This window comes from Lolium rigidum, chromosome 5 (assembly GCF_022539505.1).
Source record: "Lolium rigidum isolate FL_2022 chromosome 5, APGP_CSIRO_Lrig_0.1, whole genome shotgun sequence".
Taxonomy (NCBI): domain Eukaryota; kingdom Viridiplantae; phylum Streptophyta; class Magnoliopsida; order Poales; family Poaceae; genus Lolium; species Lolium rigidum.
The window spans coordinates 30,940,754-30,963,984 of record NC_061512.1 but is presented as its reverse complement, the minus strand read 5'-3'; the positions used below and the strand labels follow the sequence as shown (position 1 = coordinate 30,963,984).

Sequence of the window (23,231 nt, the reverse complement as noted above, 5' to 3'; positions counted from 1 at the left end):
CTCCAACTTTGAGTGTTGACCTTGGTAGATGTTTTGAAATACATCAACACACTTAACAAAGTACTTACCAACCAATTCAAGTGAGAAACAAAATAAAATCAAACATATGCATAGAGGTATATGTGGCACTTAGCCAAAATATCAAATCTTGACCTAGGCACCCCCATGGTCCTAAAATGGTTTGAACCCTTTACCCAACTTATTCTAACACCAAATAAACCTCACTCTTGTCAAAATGAAGCAAAGAAAAATAAAAGAATAAAAGTTAGAAAATCACCAAAACCCTCACATATGGTTTATGCCATTTTTACAAATCTTTGACCTCGATCATTTTGGCCATCACCATTAGTTGTATTATGTTACTAAACACTTATTACAACTTTTGGAATCAAAGAAACACAAATCAAATCAAATTTAAACTCAATTTGAGAACACATAGAATAATGGTCAAATCTGTCTTTTATAATCTGGTCACTACTTTGAGCCCCTCTATCTCAAGTTTTTCAAACTAAACTTTCCCAATTATTTGCATGTCATCCAAGAGGACATCAAGATGAACAACTTTTGTAAATACAACCATGCCAAATTCACTTTGGATCAAAAACTATGCTCATGCAAAGTTGAGACTTTTTAATATGAGGAACAATCTCACACTTAGCCAAATTTGCAATTCTTTGAATTTCTCAATTCCACCACCACCTCTCATTCTCTCTGGTCATTTAGAACTCAACCAAATACAACTTTTCCAAATCTTGCAACCTTTTGAACCCATTGGAATTTGGGCAAATTTTGCAAAATTCAAATATGGAGAAACACAAAACACTATTTGAAATAGTGTTCTACTCCAACCCTACTGCCCCAAACTAACCTACATGTTCCCTTGTCCCCTCTCTCACTCATTGCACCACAGCAACCCTAGGGAAGCATGCATGGCATGCATGCACACACCATGCCGGCCATGGTGCCACCTCGTCGAGCCCCCTCTCTTCTCCCTTCTTCTTCTCACTGGCTCTGGTGCCAAACCTTGCCACCATGCCCTCCTACATCGCCTAGCACCGACAGCCTCGCCGTAGATACCCTAGCTTCGCCGGACGACGCGCGCCCAAGGACGGCCACGCCATGCCGATGACGTCGCAACCGTACACGCGCGGACACGCACTGGACACGAGCCGCGCCACCACCTCGGTCATGCCCTGGACCTCCTCTCGACGCGTGGAGCATCGCCGCACATTCCCAAAGCCGCCAGACACGCTCTCGACCGTGACCCGTGACCACCGCTGCCGGAGACGGCGACCAAATCCCGCCGCAGCCGCACCAGGACGCGCCATTGCCCGACCGTCGTACACCTCGCCGTACCGCGTCATTAATGCTCAAAGTACCGCCATGACGTCGCCTACCTCCTGCGCCCCTTCCTCGCCCCTTCGCCGCTTTGGAACGACGACCTCGTCGTTGACCTCACCCGCGCCTCACGGCACCCTTCTGCGCCTATAAAAGGAGGCCTCCCCTCGACGATCTGGGCACACCAGCACCATCCCCTCCCTCCTCTGAGCCTCCTCACACCCTCTCCCCTCAACATTGCGCACCACCGCCGCTCAATTGCACCATCGCCGCCCGTGCTCCGCCGCAGAAGCCGCCGGAGCTAGAAGCCACCCCAGGACCTGCGACTTGTTCGAGAAGCACCGCCGTCGTCGACAACCTCCTCCTGCCTCGTCGCCAACCCTCGCCGGAGTCCCTGCTCGCCGCCGACCCCCTACTCCACCGTGCCAGCAGCTCCCCTCTCCCCGACGATGACGACGACTCCCCTCCGTCGGATCTGCATCTAATCGCACGGCCACCATCGCACGGTACCGCTTCGGCAAACTCCAGTCACTGACGTGCGGGCCCCTCTGTCAGGCGGCCCGTGGCGTGTGAAGCGTTACTGGGCCGTTTTCGTTCCGTTTAAATCGTTTCGGCCCACCTAGTGTTCCCGCCAGCCTGTTAAATTCAAAATCGGTTAAATCAATTCAATTCAAATTCTATACTGGCTCCAACTTTTAAAATTCATATAATCTGTTTGGCTTGGCCCAATTTAACAAACTTGATGTTGTTAGAAAGCTACTGAAAAGATCTACAACATGCCACTGGTCTCACTGTGAGATCTGTTGTAGAATTAAAGTGCCAAAAAGATTAAGTCAGGGACTTTTGCACATTCAAATAAATCTTCAAAATCAACCAAAACTGATATTTAGTTAATTCCAACTCTAATATCTCACATTTAACTTACACTAATTGTTTCTGCAAAAATATTCCATGCTTACTCTGAATGATCATGGCCTAGCTTAATTAAAGGACTATATGGCTATTTCTAGTCAAAGATATTGTCTAAAACTATTAATAAATCACATGGGAGTTTTTCTCTCATTTAAATCTTGTCATGAACCATTCAAAATGAGGTAGAGACTCTGGTCATTTAGGTCTCATATGAATTATTTGATGATATTAAATCTTTACCATATTAGGATTAATTTGTATGAGGTGCTTCACCCCATTTAAATCATTTTCTTAAATGATGAGTATGAAGTGGTTGACTTAGTCAACCTAGGTCATATATTATTCATGAGAGAAATTAAATCTTAATAGAACAATGAGAGGAAATTATTTCTCTAAGTAATTAAAAGTAACACCTTAATTAGTATGAGAGAAACTTATTTTTCTTAAATAAGAAAAACACATCTACCCACCCAATAATAATGTGTGATGCTAGTTTAAGTTGTGTAAATCATATGAGGTGTTTCACTTCATTTAAATTTTGTCCCAAGTACTTTCATATGAAGTTTGGACCCTTGGCCAAATGCTCTCATATAAATACTTGGAGATTTTAAATCATTGGTAGAATTGTTCAATAGTATGAGGTATCTCTACCTCATTTAAATCATTTTCTCAAATGATGATGATGAATGGTTGACTTAGGTCAACATAAATTCATGTGTGATGGTTTGAGAAATTAAAACTTAAATAAGATTCAATGAGAGGAAATTATTCCTCAAGAACTATATGGAAACTATCATTTACATATAAATGAGAGGACATTATTTTTCCTCAAAGCAAGACCACCAATGCATCAATTTGTATTAATTGTGTGAATAGAATAGTTTGTGTGAATACATGTGATGTTTAGAATAGCCAATGAATTGCTTGGTGATTGTACCCCGTATTCGTATTTTAGACGCTAGTACCGAGGAGTATCAAGAGGAGGAGGAAGTCTACTTTCAAGGAGAAGAAGAGCACTTTGATCACATCAACCACCAAGGCAAGCTAACACCATTGCAAGTTCTATTGTTGCAAGATAATACTCTTGCAAAGTGCAAAGCTCACTATGAGCAAGGCATTACCCATTTACTTTATGTTCATGATCCTATTTTCCAGTTTTACTTTACAAGCTTTACTTACTTTTGTTTTATCAAAGTACTTTTTGATTCATGATTCACTTGGTAGTATTGGACTAGTACCAGAGTATCAATGTTAGCCTAGAAGCAAAGCAAATTACTTAGCACCCCTCATACTTAGATGCTAGTGCTAAATTAAAATTGACTACTCTAGATGGGAACTTGTGAGTTTGAAATGAATTTGAAAACCTTGGAATGATGAGTAATTCTATTGAAAGATTTTGAGGGTGAATGTGACTTGTGAATGACATGGTGAACTTTACAAAAACTGATGGTTGGGTTCGGATGCGATACCATTCCAATTTTACAAGTACCCCCACAATACCTGATATGGGTAGGGCTTAACTAGAAGTTTTTGTATCTTAGTATGGGTTCCCTCTAAACAAGCGTCATCGGGGTTATGCCAAGGGCTGCCTCCAAAGAAGTATGGAATGATGTGATATGACGTGAATATGAGGTGAATGTCCGGCCCAAGCCTCCGTGCGGTTCCCAGGCCGACGGTTTGTCTTCACTCGGGAGGCCAAGCTCATGGGGAGAGATGCCTATAGTAGGGTATGTAAGTGAAAGGTTATGGTTGGTAGTCCGCACACGGAGTGTGATAAATCAGGGCCAGTTAACCGTGACGGATTATTGCAAATGTTGTGGCACAAGTGTACGACCTCTGCAGAGTGTAGAACTATTCGAATAGCCGCGTCCACGGTTATGGACGGTTGGAAATGCCATACTGTTCCGTCATCAGACCATTTTCAAAAATATGACATGTGAAGGGTGACTTGTGATTTGAACTTAAAATGGTGATTTTGAATTGAAATACAACTGAGTTGTGGGAATGACACTAATGTTCCCACTTGAGTTAGTTAGCAGATGAAGAGTTTTTATTTCAAATACTTGTGAACTAAAATTGGCTTTATGCAAAAGAAACTAGAGCTTAGCACCCCCTTACCAGAAATGTTAGTACTTACATTAGTATTAGTTTGCGAGTACTTTAAAGTACTCACGGCTTTGTCCCCGGCTATTCAAATGGCCGGACTATGAAGAGGAACAAGCGAGTATGAAGAGGATGGACAGCAGGACGTCTACGACAACTAGGACTACTCCCGACGTCAAGCGTTGGCCTCGTGGACTATAGAGTCCCCTTCTATCTACGCTTCCGCTATGTATTTGTGATGTGTGTTGAAACAATAGTTCAACTATTATTGTAATATTGGATCATGTGATCCATTTGTAAGACGACTATGGTATGTAATGAATGATGACTTATGATATTCAACTGTTATGTCTCGCAACAACAATATTCCTGGGATTACGATGTATGGCATAACAGGCATCTGGACTTAAAAATCCGGGTGTTGACACATACCAACAAGTTGCAACTTCTTTTCCGGAAGCTCATCAGCAAAGAACTCCGAGGTTAAGCATGCTTTGCCCGGAGTAATTTGAGGATGGGCGACCGACCGGGAAGTAGTTCTCGGGTGCGCACGAGTGAGGACAAAGTGCGCAGGAAAGACACGTTTTGGTCTATGGGGCTAGTCTAGAGATCCTAGAGAGCTGCCAGGGGTAACAGGCCCGGCCAGGGGTGGTCGGGGTGTTACATTTGGTATCAGAGCCGACCTTCGCGGTTACACGGGCGTGTGCGGGTTAGTGGTTTAGGCATGTGGCGCATGGCTGGTGTGGCCCATCGTGGCACACGGCATGGCACATGTGTCGACACTGGACGGACAGACGTGTGCCAAGAGGGGACGTTCCTGGCTTGGGGTTGATCGACGAGGGCGTTGATCTTCTAAGGGGGGATGAGTGTGACATCCTGGCCCAGGACTTAATAGGATTGATAGGATACTCATACCAACAAGTTGCAACTTCTTTTCCGGAAGCTCGTCAGCAAAGAACTCCGAGGTTAAGCGTGTTTGGCCCGGAGTAATTTGAGGATGGGTGACCGACCAGGAAGTAGTACCCGGGTGCGCACGAGTGAGGACAAAGTGTGCAGGAAAGACATGTGTTGGTCTGTGGGGCTAGTCTAGAGATCCTAGAGAGTTGCCATGAGTAACAGGCCCGGCCAGGGGTTGTCGGGGTGTTACATGCGTCATCAACACTAGCTATTGGTGCGCTCGGTGAGAGGGGTTTGGAGCACGTGAGGCCTTCGGTTCCATCATGGGGTGTGTCTGGGCGTCGCCCGTAGCCTGGCCATGCCATTGTCGTATGTGGGGCGATCATGTCGTGGGTCACGGTCATGCAGGAGCTAGAATGACTCTCACATATGCGATACATATATGCGTGAATCTGGTTTTCCATCATGCTGCGCATTATGGTTCGTCAAACATCCCAACTAGACTTATCCTTCCTCGTTGGGGTAGATCAGTCGTTCTTCGTTTCATGGTAAGGGTACGTTTGGTTTTTGCCCCAATTAACCCTACCAACTTTTGGCTGCCAATTTTTTGGCAGAGCCATCAGCCGCCCACGCCACGCCAAATCATTGGCAAAAAAATGAATTGCATGTGAGCTGATTGAGCTGGGCTAGCCAATATTTTGGTGTCAAACCAAACGACAGCCTATGGTCACGGGCTTGCCAACATTTGGTAAGGTGCATCGGCTCTAAACCAAACATGCCCCAAGTCTTCTTCGTTTTTCCATGTGTTGTTGTCTTTATTTGTGCTTTCTTAGCCGTCGTGTAATCATGTATTTGACACCAACTATCTTTCTCTCTCTTTTTCACTGTAGGGTTCGCATAAACCGCTTAGACGACTTCTCGTATGGTTGCCTTCTTTGCATGCGCATGGCATGGCTGGAAACCTTTTTGGTGGGTATGCTTCCGATATATCTACGCCTTTGTCGCTGTAACCATGGTCACCTAACACCTCTTGAACACCCGTGGCAAGTACTCATCGTTTTCCCATGTGGTGTTCACTACGGGAGAGCTCCACTCTGCCGACGGCTGCCAGCCGTCGGCACAGCAAGGAAGGCCGTCGGCGTAGGCTGTGCCGACGGTGACCGTCGGCGTAGCGTCGTCGGCATAGTTCTGGTCGGGGACTACCCGATCACCGTCGGCACAGACTGGCCGTCGGCACAGATTGTTGTGCCGACGGTTATACCGTCGGCATAGTATTTCAAAATTTTCAAAAAAAATTTTTTTTTAAAAGATTCAAATTATGTTTTTTTTAAAAAAATATTATTTTTTCAATTTTCTTCTTATTCTTTTTTACTTGTTAATCTTTCACAATCACACTTACACTTAGTACACCTAATATTAGGTCAAATTGCACTTGTAGTCAAACTTCCCAGTTGGTCACCCATCCTCACACTACTCCCGCCCACAGACGCTTAACTTCTTGGTTCTCTTCGGATGAGCTTCCATGAAAGAAATGACGCCCTTGTTGTTAATACTACCATATCAATCATATTAACCCTTTGACCATGCTGCCACATCTCTATATTTTTGAATTCTAAACAATTAGTTAAGTAAACAATAATGAATATATATAAATAATAATATAGAATTTGAAAAACAATTAAATGATTTCATTTTTTTTCTTTTTATTTAATATGGAATAATTAATATCAGTAAATACGAATTTGGCAAATAATATGTCTAAATTGATCAGAAAAATGAGAGGAATACAAATATGACATCCATATCATATTTTGAACCTACAATTTAATTTACCCAAAAATCATGAGCAATACATCAAGTACCTCTAGTTTAAATCTGGTTGACTTTATCGGAAATGAGGTGGGAAACGGCCTCGGTATAACATAGTTTGCCGAAATGAGGTCATATTTGGCACGTGTGTGGGCCCTAGGATGGGAAGCAAGACCTCGGACGCGGATTTCTAATCCGGCCTACGGGCAACCATCTTTTCATTTTTAGCGTGCCCAAACGGTTTTTATTTGTGAAGCAGCTACATGGGGCGCATTTTAGTATGACGTGAAACCTCCGTGCGATGATAGTAGACCACCTACGCACCACCTATCACATGACATGTGCACGCATTAGCTTTTTGCGAACCCATGCAGCTTCCGGCGGTGTCCCACCGAATCCGCTGGAAACTGACCGGATTTGAACTAGGTCTTAACTATCCGTCGCTCCAGAAATTCCGGAAAAATGTTTTTAGTTCTACGACGTATTATTATATGTGCTAATTTTTGTCCGTTTAGTTTGTTCGAGAATGGGTGCACCCGCACGCCCGGTACGGCGATACCGCATGTCCTGGGGGGGGGGGCTATTTTGGCCAGATGGCAATTTCAACGAAGTCAAAAAATCCCACGGAGCCGCGTGACATCATTTTATATATCATAGTAACTATTCCGTTTGTTAAAACTGGGATATGGCAATTATTTTGGAAAACCCTTCACGAAAAGAGCTATCACGTCCGGAGTTCTATGGATTTCAGGGGAAATGAGGTGGGAAACGGCCTCGGCATGGCATAATTTGCCGAAACAAGGTCATATTTGGCACGTGTGTGGTCCCTAGGATGGTAAGCAATACCCCGGACGTGGATTTCTAATCCGACCCACGAGCGACAATTTTTTCATTTTTGGCGTGTGTGAAAGCCATGAAACCTCGAACAGTATAGCTCATTTCTAAGAAAATTTATTTAGGTATTTGAAATATTCCATTTTTGATATTTTTCTATGATAGATCTTGTTTTTCTGCAAAATTTGATATATTATACTTATTTTTCTCAGTTAGAATGATTTAGTTATGCTTTTTTGAAGACGGCCGTAAAAAATAGGAAAAAGCTATGCCGACGGTTAAACCGTCGGCACAGGTCTGTAGTGGAAAAAAAATGTTGTGCCGACGGCCAGACTGGTCCTGTGCCGACGGCCAGAACTGTGCACATCCAGCCTGTACCGACGGCCAATTTAACGCCGACGGTCATCCTCGTCGCCGCGCTCCGGAGGCTACTGTGCCGACGGCCCCGACATTTGGCCGTCGGCACATCGCCTGGCCGTCGGCGTACGGCAATTCTCCCGTAGTGGTTCCCATCACTTGTATTTCATGCGCATCACTTAATTTCTCTTTCGTTTCATCTCTAGATTAAGCTCGCAACTCGGTAACGCTGCGGATTCTATTGTGCTTTTTCCTAAGTTATTCCGGCCGCACGGTAAGTCCATTTCTCATACCTATGTTTATTGTTTTCCCTATATACCTTCCCGTTCATCACTAACTTTTCCTCTATTTTCATTTACGGGGTTAGCCGCTGAATTCTGACCACAAGACTGTTCGGCCTCTCTCACCGCTTGTTCTTTTTTCTCCTGTTGTGGCATCAACATCATATACGATGACATGTGTTTCCATATACCCCAAAATCTCAAAACAATGTAAACCCTCGAAGAGGTACCGTGATATCGTTTAATCTCAGCCATCCTACCCATAATCTCAAACATATACCATTTAATGTTAGTGTCCTTGTGTTTCATTTAGAAAAACGTTTCAGCCTTGGAGGTTTATGGAAGCACGAGCCTTATACGGTTTAGGCATTATTCTTTTTTTATTGCAGTTGGTTAGGACTACTAGGAAAACTTGGAACAATCGAGAGGCATATTCATTTCAACTGATCTCTACATATGTAGATATTTACTTTTCTTCGTATTTTCATCTTTAGTTGGAATGTTATATTCTTTTTATAATGGTATAATGCGACACACTACACACTTTCGTGCCCCCCCCCCCCCCACCCAACCACCACCATCACCATATTTCCGCGCGTAATATATATCTGAACATTCTTAGTGTACAAGAGGAGCTAGGTTATTTTAACTTATCATGTCAATGGGAAACGTGAGGTACTATGTGACTCTACAATTAGGTCTTAAGCATGTGCACCTGCCGATTCCTTCTGTGTTTTCATCAAATTGGGCTTTGGACCCAACGATTTCAAAATGCCCTTGCCGAGTCCTTCTGTGTTTTCATCAAATTTTATCTGTGTTTTCATCAAATTTTATTTTCAAAATAAAATTTGATGAAAACACAGAAGGACTCGGCAAGGAGAAATATGATTGATGTTGGCTTTGGACCCAACGATTTCAAAATGCAGGTGCACATGCTTAAGACCTAATTGTAGAGTCACATAGTACCTCACGTTTCCCATTGACATGATAAGTTAAAATAACCACAAAATATGTTTCATGTTCATAATTTGAATCTTGATGTATTCATGCCATGTATTTCCATCGCAATCGCGTGGGTAATCATCTTGTAGAGATAGAGAGTGAGTATTCTAATGTTTACAACAATCAAGAAATAATATCATTCCATGGAAAGTCCCATCGTGCAGCCTTGCATGGATCCAGAATTACATACTATAACCTGATGACTAAGTTATTATAATTTGATAAATAAGTACTCCCTCCGTTCCGGTTTGTAGGTTTCTACGTTTTTCTAGATCATCTATTTGATCAATGTAATACATGATATATATTACAAACATATATTATTCAAAACTTCAGATGTTATACTTTTCAAATGTTATAATTTTTATGGTGCACAATTTATGTTATATTAGTCAAATTGAAGATGTAGTGCATTACCTATAATCCGAGATGGAGGAAGTAGTATATAATATGATAACTCACAGATAATAATACGAAAATTAGCCACATAAAAATATTATCAAAACATGTCAAGATGGAGACTAGTTTTAAAGCTATCGTGTATTCGTGGCTAAGCCAACAGTTAAAACAGAACATCAATTGGGTTAGTAGCTGAAGAGTTATCAAATCCTAAAACTAGTCACAATGCATAGTATCATATAGAAGTATCATGCGTATGATACTACTATATGTTACCGGAAATTCAATTCGGCTCCCGGGTGCACATGCTCCCTCTACCAACAAAACATATTTCAAAATGTGAAATTTTTTTTAAAAAAAATTCTACATGTACATCTCCATAATATATGAGTGTGCGTCAAGTTTCACAAAAAAATAATATTTTTGTGACCTATGTAAAAAAGAGAAAATTTATCCTGTGAAAAGCATTGTTTTAAGCACTGAATTTTGTCTTTTTTACACACGTCACATGATAAGTTCATTTTTTATGAAACGACTTTGTGAGCACGTAGCACATGAATATGTACGTGCGGATTTTTTGTTTTAATTTTTTTGAAATTTAAAATATGTGTAAGATGCATTTTAAAATATAGGGAGCATATGTTCCCATGTTCCAAATCACAATGCATGGTATCATATACTAGTATCATAGTCTCTATATATTAATTGTTTTGTAGAATCTCAATGCAAATATATGTACAAGATTTACTTGACATTAATTTTTCTAGTAGTATGTGCTATGATACAGTATCTACCTATGATACTAGTACCCTCTCTCTCATCCTTAATTGCACTGCCACATTAGCATTTTGCATGCATGAAATGCATGATACTACCTATGATACTCCCATTGTGGGTAGTCTAACAACGAGTCATGACTGCATGTACTAATATTAGTAGTTGAGCCCGTAGACTTTAAATAACTTGATTTAAAAAAAGCATATATTACCTCCGATCCAAAATAAACGTCAGAGCTTTAGTTTAAATTTAAATTAATTTAAATCAAAGGTCCGATATTTGTTATGCATTAAAGGAGCAGCATAACTTTTGGATAGAAGTATTATGTGGACATGCAACTGAGGGGACCAACGGGTGATAGCTCGGAGATGTCGGTGACAATGAGACCGAGCGTGTCCGTGCATGCCGTCGTATCTGTGGCTCCCTCTCAATCTCTCTCTGTGGCCCGATCTCTGCTCCCTTCCTACAAGCCGGAGCCCGTCGCCACGTCGCCGGAGCGCCGCCCATCCGGCCATAAATACCCCACGTACGAATTGTCCATCCATCAATTCATCAGCAATTGACAATCCGCAGCAGTAGTAGCACAAAGAACCAACCAGCAAATTCAGAATATGGCTTCCTCAAGCAGGCTGCTCGCTGCAGCGGTGCTAGCGGTGCTGTTCGTGGGCGCGATGTGCGAGGCCCCCGTGACGTTCACGGTGGAGAAGGGCTCCGACGAGAAGAACCTGGCGCTGTCAATCAAGTACAACAAGGAGGGCGACTCCATGGCGGAGGTGGAGCTCAAGGAGCATGGCTCCAACGAGTGGCTGGCCCTAAAGAAGAATGGCGACGGTGTGTGGGAGATTAAGAGCGACAAGCCGCTCAAGGGCCCATTCAACTTCCGCTTCGTGTCCGAGAAGGGGATGAGGAATGTGTTCGACGATGTGGTTCCAGCGGAATTCAAGGTCGGCACCACCTACAAGCCCGAGGAGTAGGGTGGTTGCTTCCGACCATGTATTGATCGTCTATCATTGTTGCGACTTTTTGGCTTTCTATTTCGACTCGTCAAGATCATATCATAAATAATTGTGAGGTACTACTTATGTGCGTGATGAGGAGAAGCAACGGCGGATGTGCTTAATTGCTAGTAGTATCTCCCATGCACCCACTGTCTTGACCTTTTTTTCTCTAGATGTAAAGACATGTCCTTGTTTCCGACTTAGCACATTGTCAGAAATTTCCAGCAACGAGATAAATATATAGGCCTATAACCTATTTTTTGTCTCTAGCTCCATATTTTAAAGTGCCCCCACCACCTCTGAACCGGAAAAAACGACGCTGACGTGTACCCAGTTCTTTGTCGTGTGACATGCTCCGCTGTGTTTGGCCACAAAAAAACGCATGACAACGACCGTGGACATGGCAAAGGACAAGGCAAACACACAACAACAAGGGGGACATGGTAAAGACCGACGAAAACACACGGCAAAAGTTCCAGTGAAACACACTACAAAGTATCTTTGACGACAACATTATGGGATACGTGGCTATGGTGGCCACCCTTCATGGATCCATTACAACATGTATTTTTCGAGTGTCCCTAATGGACACTTGGTGACGGGAATCCAGGATACTGGGTTCCTACAGGAGAAGATCAGCGTGGCCCGGCTTCTCACATCTCAGATCACTTCCCACGTCATCTAGGGCAGTTGGCCGATGGGACAACACAAGCGTGTAAGCATAACACATAAAGGGGGCTTGGCTTACCTTACCTACGGCCGCCAAAGTTACGGGAGTGTAACCTAGGACTCTAGGCCAGATCGTGACATTGGAATAGTGCACGACATCTCCCTACATATGTAACGCCTATGGGTATGGAGCTTCATACCGAGACTCCCAAGTATCATACCGGAGGGGACGTGGCCTCCTCTTTTCTAGGGGCAACGCCACACCTGGCAATATAAATAGGACCTTCTACTAGAGAAGGGGGAGGGCTCGAAGCAACAAAGAGGCCAAGAAAGGCTAAAATCAAGCAAGAACACAAACCCAACAAGCCAGAGCTAAACAAGCCTTAGCACCATGGTCTCTCGCACTCGAAGATAACGGGGGGAGATGACACTATTTCCATTCCAACCTTTCATATCGTAGTTGCTACCCAAGAGGAGGAACAAGCACCAGCCGGCTTCCCGCTGGAAGCGGCATCCACTCAGACTCACTAGCACCTCACGCACAATCAATAAAAACACCACCACCAAGAAGTAGGGTTGTTATTGGCGATGTATTCTCGGGCCCTAGATTGTATATCTCTCGTGTGCATGTGTATGTTACCCAATCGAATCGTGCTCACAAGCCCGCCACCAACATAAGGATATACGACCGGGAACCCAAACCCTGACACTAGGCAAATCATTAGGGCCACGCCGACTATCTTATACCCGCACGCATCTAGGTTTCCCGCCCGTTTCTACCCCCGCGTGGGTATCCCCACATCATTCTTGTTTGTATTGGTCCAAAAAATCAGCAAAGTTTGCTTTGCCATGTGTATTCATAGAACACTCGATAATGACCCCATCGGCCTTATTTTCTTATTGTTTCATTCCTACCTTTTCTTCCACGCGATCTTTCAGCCCTTGTGTCCCTATATATACCCATCTCTCGGATACATAATTCACAACCCACCTCCACCATAAAGTACAAAGAAGAGCATTCATGCTAGGGCACCTTGAAGGTGTGGGTCTTATATAAAGTCATGGCAGCGATGTACAAGGCTTGCATCATCTAGGGTTCCTAGACGAAACACTTAGCATAAAATAAGTAATAACCTTGGGTGACATAGTTTCCAAAACGATCTCATATTGTGCACATGCGTGTGTCATGAGACTGGAAAGGGTCGCCGGTGTGAACCACTGTGTGCTGCTATTTAGGAAGATTCTAGATGAATGGGGGAACTCCCAGTTCGGGTCCACCAGAGGGAATCTTGGGAGATCTTGTGCTCAATCATTGAATTTCATGTTCCAAGTAACTAACCAAACATAAACCAAGAGAAAATCTCATTGTCCAGCAGTCTTTCGTAGAATTTAGAAGGATATGCGGTGGAGGGCCTCCCAGGCAGCGTTTCGCCGCAGACCACATTTCGGAGGGCCGAAATCCATCCAAAACTTTCAAGTGGGACTAACACATGAAATAAGTGTGTTGAGATTCTGAGATGCCCAAGAGCCAGTTCTCGGGTGTGACCCACTTCACCGGCAAGCGCTGCCACTTAGGAAGGTTCTTGACTGAAAAAGGGAAAACTCCCACGATGGGTTCACCCGAGGGAATCTTGCGAGATCATGAGCTCAGCCATTGCTTCCATGTTCCTATGAACTAACCAAACAATCAAAGTGAAAATCCCATTGGCCACCCGTAGTTCAAATAATTTTCAGAAGCGTAGACCCTGCTTCGGAGGGCAAAAATCCACCTAAAACTTGCAAGTGGGCCTAATATGTGTGTAGAAGTGTGATGGGATGGTGAGGGGGCAAGAGCTAGCTAGCGTCGCGGCATGCTGACGTGGGAGTAAGAAAATCTCTGCAAACAGTGTGTTTTAGGGCAACACTTGGCAAATGTGTGATCTTCGGAACGTCTCAATCTTGGGACCGTCAAGTTGCTTTTGTGCGCAAAGTAAACGCAAAAAACATACGTCACTCCTTTACCATATGTCGGACAAAAAAACTTTGCAAATGGTTATTTCCTTGATGATCGGTGGCATGCGCCGTATGCCGATGGTCGACATAGGCTTTGCCGTGTTCTGCGTTGCCTTTGTCGTGGCTTTTTCCCACATCACAAATCCGTAATTTCTAGTAGTGCCTCAATAATATTTGAAGGCAAGAACACCTGGGAGCCGAATTAAATTTTTGGCATATCCGCTTCTATATATTGAAAATAAGGAGGTGGAGGATCTCCTTGGTGCAACCCCTTTTTTGTCTAAAAATAATTTTATTTTTGAATATTTTACATTTCTTCATACTATAATTTTGGATACATAAAATGTTAAGTTATATATGAAAATATAATTCCAATACTTTGCACTCATCAATAATTAATTTTGCATATAAAACTAGTTGAGTTGTTTATGCAAAATTCCTATTAAATTATTTTCCGTACCAAACAATGTAAAATTAGTAAGATCATAACTAGTTGTGCAACGTAAATAATTAATTTTGGAGTTTCGCAAAAAAAATTAATTTTGGATACATGGAACGCTCAGGGGATGTCTGTGGCCATGAAACCGCGCTTGTCCTGTCCAGGACTCTAGGGTGTGGCGTGTGGGTGCTTCTATAAATGGATAATTAGTATGCATCAGAACGCTCCAGCGATGTTTGTGGCCATGAGACAGAGCTTGTCCGTGCATGCCTACGCGGCTCTCCCTCGCCGTGGCCCAAGCTCGGTTCCCTTCCGACAGACCCGGCCGGTACATATATAGCTAGGAGCTCCCTGCGACACGGCCGGAGCGCCGCCCGTCCGTGCATAAATACCCCCACACCATCTATCACCGATTCACAACCAACAGCAGCAGCACACATACACACACAAGAACCATCCAACAAATTCAGAATGGCTTCCTCATCAAGCAGGATGCTGGCGGCAGCGGCGCTGGCGGCGCTTTTCGTGGGCGCGATGTGCGAGGCCCCCGTAACGTTCACGGTAGAGAAGGGCTCCGACGAGAAGAACCTGGCGCTGTCGATCAAGTACAACAAGGAGGGAGACTCCATGGCGGAGGTGGAGCTCAAGGAGCACGGCTCCAACGAGTGGCTGGCCCTGAAGAAGAACGGCGACGGCGTGTGGGAGATCAAGAGCGACAAGCCGCTCAAGGGCCCATTCAACTTCCGCTTCGTGTCCGAGAAGGGGATGAGGAACGTGTTCGACGATGTGGTTCCGGCGGAATTCAAGGTCGGCACCACCTACAAGCCCGAGGAGTAGAGAGATCTGCCATCAGTCGTCATCGGAAGTTTTCGATTTTCCTCGTATCGTGAATAATTTGTCGAGGTTTTTGTCAGTGAGGTGGTGATTGGGCGAAGCACAACTATGGATGTGCTTCCTAGTATCTCCCATGCACCAGTTACCTTGACAAATATTTTTTATATGAATCGAATTATGTAAGTTTATTTATGAGATATTTAAATGGGATCCTAGATATTTTTGCCCTTTGAGTTTATTAGTGCTATTATTTTTATGGCGCTTACGTTGAGAACAATTGCCACAACGTCTCATTGCGATGATGTACCAACGGCGCCAAAATTAGATGTGCGAATCTGGTGCCAATGGTATTCAGAACTAGTCTGAAATGACACGAGCAATGCATTTCAGTTAAGAAGAAATTCACTCTTGCAAATAACACTCCAATTTACAACTTATTATGTATTGTTTATGAAATATTCAATTGGATTCTAATATTTATCCACCTCTAATTTTGCTCATTTTTATGGTACTTACAGTGTGGAGATCTCGGCACAAGATCTCAAAGTGTTGTGTAAATGATCTACTGAATGACTAATGGTCTATTTCTTGGAAGTGACATGATCATTACATTTCGCTAATAGGGAAACAGAGTAATGCTTTTGTCAACATTTGTTTATGTGCAAGATCAATGTCTTTGTTGGCAGATGTGTTGAAGAAAACAGTCATGAATGATCAAACATATGCACTGCTGACAAATAGTTTTCTTCTTCAAAGCATACAAGCTCCAGAGATAGAGATGTAGCAGAGATGATATAAATACTGCATACTTCCATGCTGTAGCTAACCAAATAAGGAGGATGAAATTCATTCATGTCTTAGATGGGCCAGTTACTGATAACAAAGACATGTTAAAAATAGCTTCAGACTATTACAGAGATCTGTTCAGCTTTGAAAGCAAGCTTGACATCAAACTCAAGGCTGACTTTTTCTCTAGGGGGAAAAGGTCTCTGTAGCTGAAAATGAAATGTTGACTAGTATTTTTTTACTGAGGAGGAAGTTAGAGAAGCTGTTTTTGGCTCATATGTTGATGAAGCTCCTGGTCCAGATGGACTCTCCTTCATATTTTACCAAAAATTCTGGGATATCAAGCCATGTTTGATGTCTGGCGTAGGGATGGATTAGATCTATATAGACTTAATTTTGCTAGGATTATATTAATCCCTAAGGAAAATGATGCTAGATCAGTGAAGAAGTTCAGTCCTATTAGCTTGCTTAATTGTTCTTTCAAGATCTTCATTAAAGTCTTAACTAAAAGATTAGCCAAGATAATTGACAGGCTTATTTCCTTTCATCAATCTTCCTTCATTAGAGGGAGATTCAAATTAGAGAGTGTAGTCACTGCCCATGAGGGCTTGTCCTAAAATTTGATTATGAAAAAGCATATGATAAGGTTAACCAAGATTTTACTTTTGAAGTACTACAACTGAGAGGGTTCAGCCCTGTCTTCATTAGGCTAATTAGAAAGATCACCCAGGGAGGTTCTGTAGGGATTAAACTCAATGATCTAGAACGATATTTTTTTCCTTATTGGCAAAGGTTTAAGACAAGGTGATCCCATCGCCCTCTCTTGTTCAGGTGTGTGGTAGATGTTTTTTTTTCTCGTATGCTAATCAAGGGTACACAATGTGGGTTAATTAAAGGGTTGTGCCCTAATTTTATCCCTGGTGGGGTGGTTAGTCTCCAGTATGCTGATGACACCTTACTATTTCTACAAAATAATGTTAGAGTTGCTTTAAACTGTAGGTGGATTTTAACATGCTTTGATAAAATATATGGGATGAGGATTAACTACCATAAGAGTGAGTTCCTGCCCATATATATATGGATAATGAGGAGGTCAAGCCTTTTGTTGATATTCTTCAATGTGTAGTTGGCAAATTCTATGTTATGTATTTAGGCATACCTCTTCACTTTGATAGACCCAAAATAGAAGATTTACAACCTCCTATAAAAAACCTGCCTAAAAGGATCACTCGGGTGCTAAGAAAACTCTCATTCAAGCTTGTCTATCTTTCATCCCCATATTTATTGTCTTTCTTTAAATTTCCTAAATGGGTTCTTCGTATAATAGACTCACAGGTAGCTATTTTTATGTGGAGTGATGAGGAGGGGAATCATAAGATCCATCTGGCAAATTGGCCATCCATATGTATGAAAAAAGACTATGAAGGTTTGGGTATTCCCAATCTCCAGGATTTAAACATCTGTCCCGTAGGGTCTTGGATTAAGAGATACATAGAGGTGGGTGCTCTATGGAAGAGAGTGACTGACTCTAAATATAATACAAAAAGTTTAAATATTCTGTCTTGTCATTACATCCAACCATGTACCTTCTAGAAAGGTGTGATGTGAGCTTCAAAAGTTGTAAAAAATTGGGATATAAATGGCATGTAGGTAATGGTAAGTCCATAAAGTTTTGGGAGGATATATGGTTTGGTAATTCTCCCCTAGCAACCCATTTTGGGACATTTATTTTGTCTCTAATCAACAAAAACCCAGACTATTGCAGAGCTTTGGGATGGGGAGGAAATTAGAGGAATTTTTAGGAGAACTTTTACCAGTGAAATGATGAGTCAATGACAAGAGATCCTTGAGATTGCCAAAACCATTAATTTCTCTAATGAAGAAGATCAACTTGTCTGGTAGTTAAATATCGGTTTTCGGAGAAGGCTAATTGGTGATAAATGGGATCAATGGGTACACCTATGCCAAAGACTGATGGAGATAAATTTAAATGAGGATCAAGATACGTTTGTTTGGGGCCTAACATCTTTAGGGAGATTCACTGTTAAATCTATGTATCCTGACATGCTAAGTGGGCATACAAGATATCTTCGTAAATATATTTGGAAGATAAAAATCCCACTAAAAATTAAAATCTTTATGTGGTTCCTTAGTAAGAAAGTACTCTTGGCCCGTGATAATCTAGCAAAGAGGAATTGGAATGGAAATACGAAATGCTCTTTCTGTGACGCTGAGGAATCAGTGGAACATTGGTTTATTTCCTGTCCTTTTGCTAGGCTTATTTGGCGGATGGTTTTTGCTGCATATAATATTTCACCTCCATCCAATGTCACAAATATGTTTGGGAATTGGCTTAATGGAACTGATAAAACTGATAAAGCTAGGATTCACATTGGTGTTTCGGCTTTATGTTGGTCAATTTGGAATTGCAGAAATGATATTATTTTTAACAGAAAGGACTCTACTAATTTCTTGCAGGTTATTCACACTATGGTTCACTGGATCCAGCTATGGCGCTTCTTGCTCCCGGAGGACCAGCGAGAGTGCATGGTTTCTGGATGCAACCGCCTTCGAATGGTTGTCCATGATATTTTCTACCAGGCTACTTGGCGGCCTATTAAGAGATTACAGGATGCCTAGATTGCTTAGCAGTTTCTCTTTTTTCGGTGGTTGATTTTTGTATCGACCCTCGTTGATCGTTGAATTGTAAACTTTGAATATTCGTTTGATTAATAAAAGTTTTGATTAATAAAAGGCTGTGTCCATCAACCGATGCAGAGGCCGGGGCTCACCCCATTTCGAAAAAAAAACTTGTCTGGTAGTTTGAATCAAAAGGAATCTTTCTTCTAGTTCTCTCTATGCTATTATTGATTTTCGAGTCATTAAGCCAATTTAATCGCCCTCTGTTTGGAGTTTAAAATTTCCTCCCAGATTGCAAATCTTTCTTTGGTTGTTTTCCCAAAACAAAATTATGACTAGGGATAATCTCAAAGCCAGGGGTATAGTTAAACCCATGAAATGTGAGATGTGTAAGGAATTTGAATCTGTGGAACATCTTATGTTTGAATGCATTGGGTATAAAGCTGAGATTTTTACCCAATGCATCGGGATGAGGTTGCTGAGATTTTTGAAATCCATGTTCAGAATTTTAAATCGGTTGCTTATAGATGGCTCTATAATAAAAGATTCATGCATTTTAATGTTATTTCGTTTGCTATCCAGTGGGGATTGTGGATAAATAGGATAAATCTTGTTTTTAACAAGGTTACTTGGATAAATATCAAACAGGTGTGGCGTCTGGTGTTCTCTGGAAGAGGCCTTTCGATGAGCTGAAAGGAGGCAAGGTCAGTCAATTCATGCACCGGCTGCTTGTCAATCTAAGAAAACTTTTGTGCCTGCCAGTGAAAAAGGGTGAGGTGCCCCAGATTTGATTGGATCTCATCCTGGAAGTCATTTGGATTCTCGAGCTATGAAGGAAGGGCAACTCTGGAATCTCCTGGGATATTCTGAGGAAGCTGCTGATATCCATGTGGTGGTGTGAAGACAGCTTCATCGGATGGTCCATCTGCGCTGAGAGAGGCCTAGTATCTGTAGCTTTTCAGTGGTTCTACCTGCTGTAAACGTTCTTCGCAGTAGTAGTACTTTTTCCTTCTGTTTGTTTTGTGCTTGAATTCACAGAGCAGCTGGGATGGCAGCTGTTATATGTTGTCGTGCTCTTTAGTTTTCCTTTTTTTGTTTCCTTTTTAGCTTAAGGTTGTAAGAGACTCGCTGGGCTTCTTTCTTTGAATGGAGCTGGGGAGAGATCCCTTTTCATCTAAAAATAAAATACAAGTTCTTCTTTGATGTGCAAATCAAGCACCCTTACACCCATCTGTCACTCCCTGTATATTTCTTCACCGAGATCACCGTGCAAGAAAAAGTCCTCTCCAGATCACGACCATGATGCGTATGCCATTACCTACATCTTTGTTCTTCGCCCCAACGGCGAGGCGTGGCCATAGCCATAAGTCCATAAGGAATCATGAAACACCAAGCGTCTCCTTGTTTTGCAAACGACCACAGATGATGCCGTAGAATAGATGTTTACATGATCTTTCTGAGCTCATTTGAATTCACTGATTCTGCTGCAGACAGGAAAAATGGTAACGTGCTCACTGCTCAGCAAGATACCTGATCAATGGTTGTAGATGCAAATAGCAAGCATGACACTAACAACACATGATGCATCCTCTTCTCCCAAAGATCCAATTGAGTAATCTAGTTTCATGGATATAGCTAGACCAACAAACAAATCGGCAACAAACTGGAAAGCAGCTCAATGGCAGGAACCGATAAACATTTTATTGAGTGGACACACATTCACATATGTACAAGAAGGACAACTAGGTTGATTCATATGGTTATAACGATAGGGTTCTTTATCTAGCTAGCAGCTACGATTCGATATGAATGGGATAATGTTGGAACTGCAAAGAAGCAATTTGCAGTGCGAGGGGAACGACCCTAGCTAACACTAACAATATACAGTCATGTCTGTCATACGAGGAAATCAATTGGTCTTGCGTTGCAAACTGAGTGTCACGCGGCGCCCTGATCATCGTCCTCGCTAGAGCTTCTGCGGCCGTCATGCTCGGCCCACAGCTGGACACGGCCAGTAGGGCTGCCAGAGTTTATCTTGAACCTGCACGTCAACCAGAGAAGAAGACGATTGATTTCAGAATTTGGCGCGTGCATTCAGTAGCAAATCTAGCTAGGTTCCGAACTCCGTCTGTTCTTCAATTTGATTCTCAAGGAATATCGTGTTTACATTTTCCTTGAGTGTTTGTTAGTGCAGTTAGTAGGGTATACTTAACAGGGTTAGCGTGAAAGTACATGGCCGGTAGCAGTAGCATGTTCAGTTTGTCAGCACAAGTGATTAAAGATGGTGTCAACAAAATTAAGACTGTAGCTAGTGGTTTCATGTGGAAGCAAATTGAGCAACCAATGGGAGCAGAGCAGGGAGGCATGTAGGTAGGTTTGAACCTCTCGAGGATGAACTTGCCCTCCTTGTACCTCTGCTCCTTCTCAAATGCAGACACCTAATTATGTAAACACGGACAAAGTAAGCATACTTAGACAATCAAATTAAGGATGAACATTGGATGAAAAGCAGAGCGGAATCGGAGCGGTTGTTACGTATTTCCATCCGAGGATGGATCCGCAGGTGACGCAGAAGATGTCGCAGACGGTGTGCAGGCCCGTTGTCATCATCCGGTCGTCCTTCTCCCCGGCATTCACATTCACACTGAGGACATTATCATGCATAGGTACAGTAAAACAGGGGAGAAGAAAACTGAGCAAGATTCCCTATGATGATGATGATGATGGAGGGCAGTGTACTTACACCTTGTCGAAGAGGTAGGCCTTGCCGTGCTTGCAGCGGAACAACTGAAAGTAAGAACACGGGTCTGTAGTCAAATTATCAGGACAATAAATAAATAAATAAAATAAAAATGGCGATGGAAATAAGGGGAGACCCTGGAGAGGATTTGGTGCGCGTAGGCGAGGGGTGTGTCGCAGTGCTTGCAGGAGTAGATTGTCCCCGTCGGCGCGAGGCTCATCAAGAACAGCCGCCCCATCCTCCCCTCCGATGAGACGGCCGATTCTTGCTCTCCTTGTCCGGCCGGCCGGCCAGCGAACTTGACGCTTGCGATCGGCTGGATCCGATCCCGGGCTGGATTGCACGGAGGCCGGCGCGTGATCGGCGGCGAGCGGAGACGGCGATGCTGCAATGGGGGGAAAATGTGGAACTTGTGGGAGAAGGAAGGAGAGACGGGAAGCAACGTGCGTGGAGTGCGAATGGGGAATTTGACGAGTCAGAGACGGTTTCCATTTACGGACCGCACTACTCCAACTTTTTTTTTTTTTTTTTTTTGGCTAGGGCTGCCCCGACTCCTTCAATCTTTTGTGGGTCTGCTCGGTCTAAAACAAACCCTGTAATAATTTTTCTTCTTTGATAAAAGGGAATTCATCCCAGTATCATTAACATAATTTGATATCATCTAAAAAAACAGAATTTGACATATTATAGGAGTATAGTTTTCTGAACATGCATGTAACAAAGTGATTCTCTCAAGTGTTTATTCTTGATTTTGGTGGGACCTCGATATGCCAATGCCGGCGGATTATAGGGGAGCTCTTTTACACCAACCTGATCGACATGGACCAGAAGCCTCGCCACCTAGGATGGGTGTTGGGCCTGCCTAGCGTTATTTTATTTCTATTTTTGTTTTTTCTTTTCTTCTATTTCTTCACTATTACTGGTTTTCTAAAATTTGAAAAAATCATTTTTCCAAAAACTACTGTACATATTCAATATTTGAATATTTTTTGAATGTGGACATTTTTAAAATTTGGAGAAAATAAAAAATATTGATTTTTCAATGTTTAAACATTTTTCTTCTGAATTTGAACATTTCTTCAAATATCATTGTTTTTCAGTTTTGGATATTTTCCGAGTTTGAATATTTTTCGATCCTAATGTGCTTTGAAGCTTTTTTGTTTTGTAAAACCTGATAAATAAAAATAAACAAAAACTGAAATAAAAAAAATAAAACATAAAAGGAAAGAAATCACAAACGAAAAAATGTAACGAGGTCAGGCTCACACCTGGGGGAAATGCGGTGATTTGTATGCACCCTAGTTTTTGTTCGGGGTTTTGTATGCACCCTAGATGTTATGTTGGATTTACCACCCTTATCGCACACCACATGTCCCAGCCGGTTATGTGTTTTCCGAAACCTAAATATTTTTTAGGAACCTAAT

The 23,231-nt window shown here is 42.5% G+C and overlaps 3 protein-coding genes across 3 annotated transcripts; 2 read left to right on the top strand and 1 right to left on the bottom strand.

The window, feature by feature from the left end:
- The first annotated feature begins 11,320 nt into the window (after positions 1-11,320).
- On the top strand, positions 11,321-11,683 carry LOC124651165 (pollen allergen Lol p 2-A-like). The gene has a single exon (XM_047190300.1). The coding sequence runs from the start codon at positions 11,321-11,323 to the stop codon at positions 11,681-11,683; it is 363 nt and encodes a 120-aa protein (XP_047046256.1).
- A 3,595-nt stretch (positions 11,684-15,278) lies between these two features.
- LOC124651188 (pollen allergen Lol p 2-A-like) lies at positions 15,279-15,644 on the top strand. The gene has a single exon (XM_047190315.1). The coding sequence runs from the start codon at positions 15,279-15,281 to the stop codon at positions 15,642-15,644; it is 366 nt and encodes a 121-aa protein (XP_047046271.1).
- Positions 15,645-20,746: 5,102 nt separating this feature from the next.
- On the bottom strand, positions 20,747-22,081 carry LOC124653971 (protein yippee-like). Its single transcript, XM_047193020.1, has 5 exons — positions 21,944-22,081; positions 21,811-21,854; positions 21,603-21,711; positions 21,450-21,505; positions 20,747-21,108 (listed from the first exon to the last, which is right to left on the bottom strand). The coding sequence occupies exons 1-5, from the start codon at positions 22,043-22,045 to the stop codon at positions 21,006-21,008; spliced, it is 414 nt and encodes a 137-aa protein (XP_047048976.1). The 5' UTR covers positions 22,046-22,081; the 3' UTR covers positions 20,747-21,005.
- Positions 22,082-23,231: the final 1,150 nt, after the last annotated feature.

Bases quoted from the DNA above. Each gene is read 5' to 3' on its own strand.
- LOC124651165 (XM_047190300.1), top strand. From the start codon at position 11,321: ATGGCTTCCTCAAGCAGGCTGCTCGCTGCAGCGGTGCTAGCGGTGCTG.
- LOC124653971 (XM_047193020.1), bottom strand. From the start codon at position 22,045: ATGGGGCGGCTGTTCTTGATGAGCCTCGCGCCGACGGGGACAATCTAC. The intron at 21,855-21,943 runs GTCTCCCCTTAT...TCTTACTTTCAG, and splicing joins CGCACCAAATCCTCTCCAGG to TTGTTCCGCTGCAAGCACGG. The intron at 21,109-21,449 runs GTTCAAACCTAC...GTTGACGTGCAG, and splicing joins GGCAAGTTCATCCTCGAGAG to GTTCAAGATAAACTCTGGCA.
- LOC124651188 (XM_047190315.1), top strand. From the start codon at position 15,279: ATGGCTTCCTCATCAAGCAGGATGCTGGCGGCAGCGGCGCTGGCGGCG.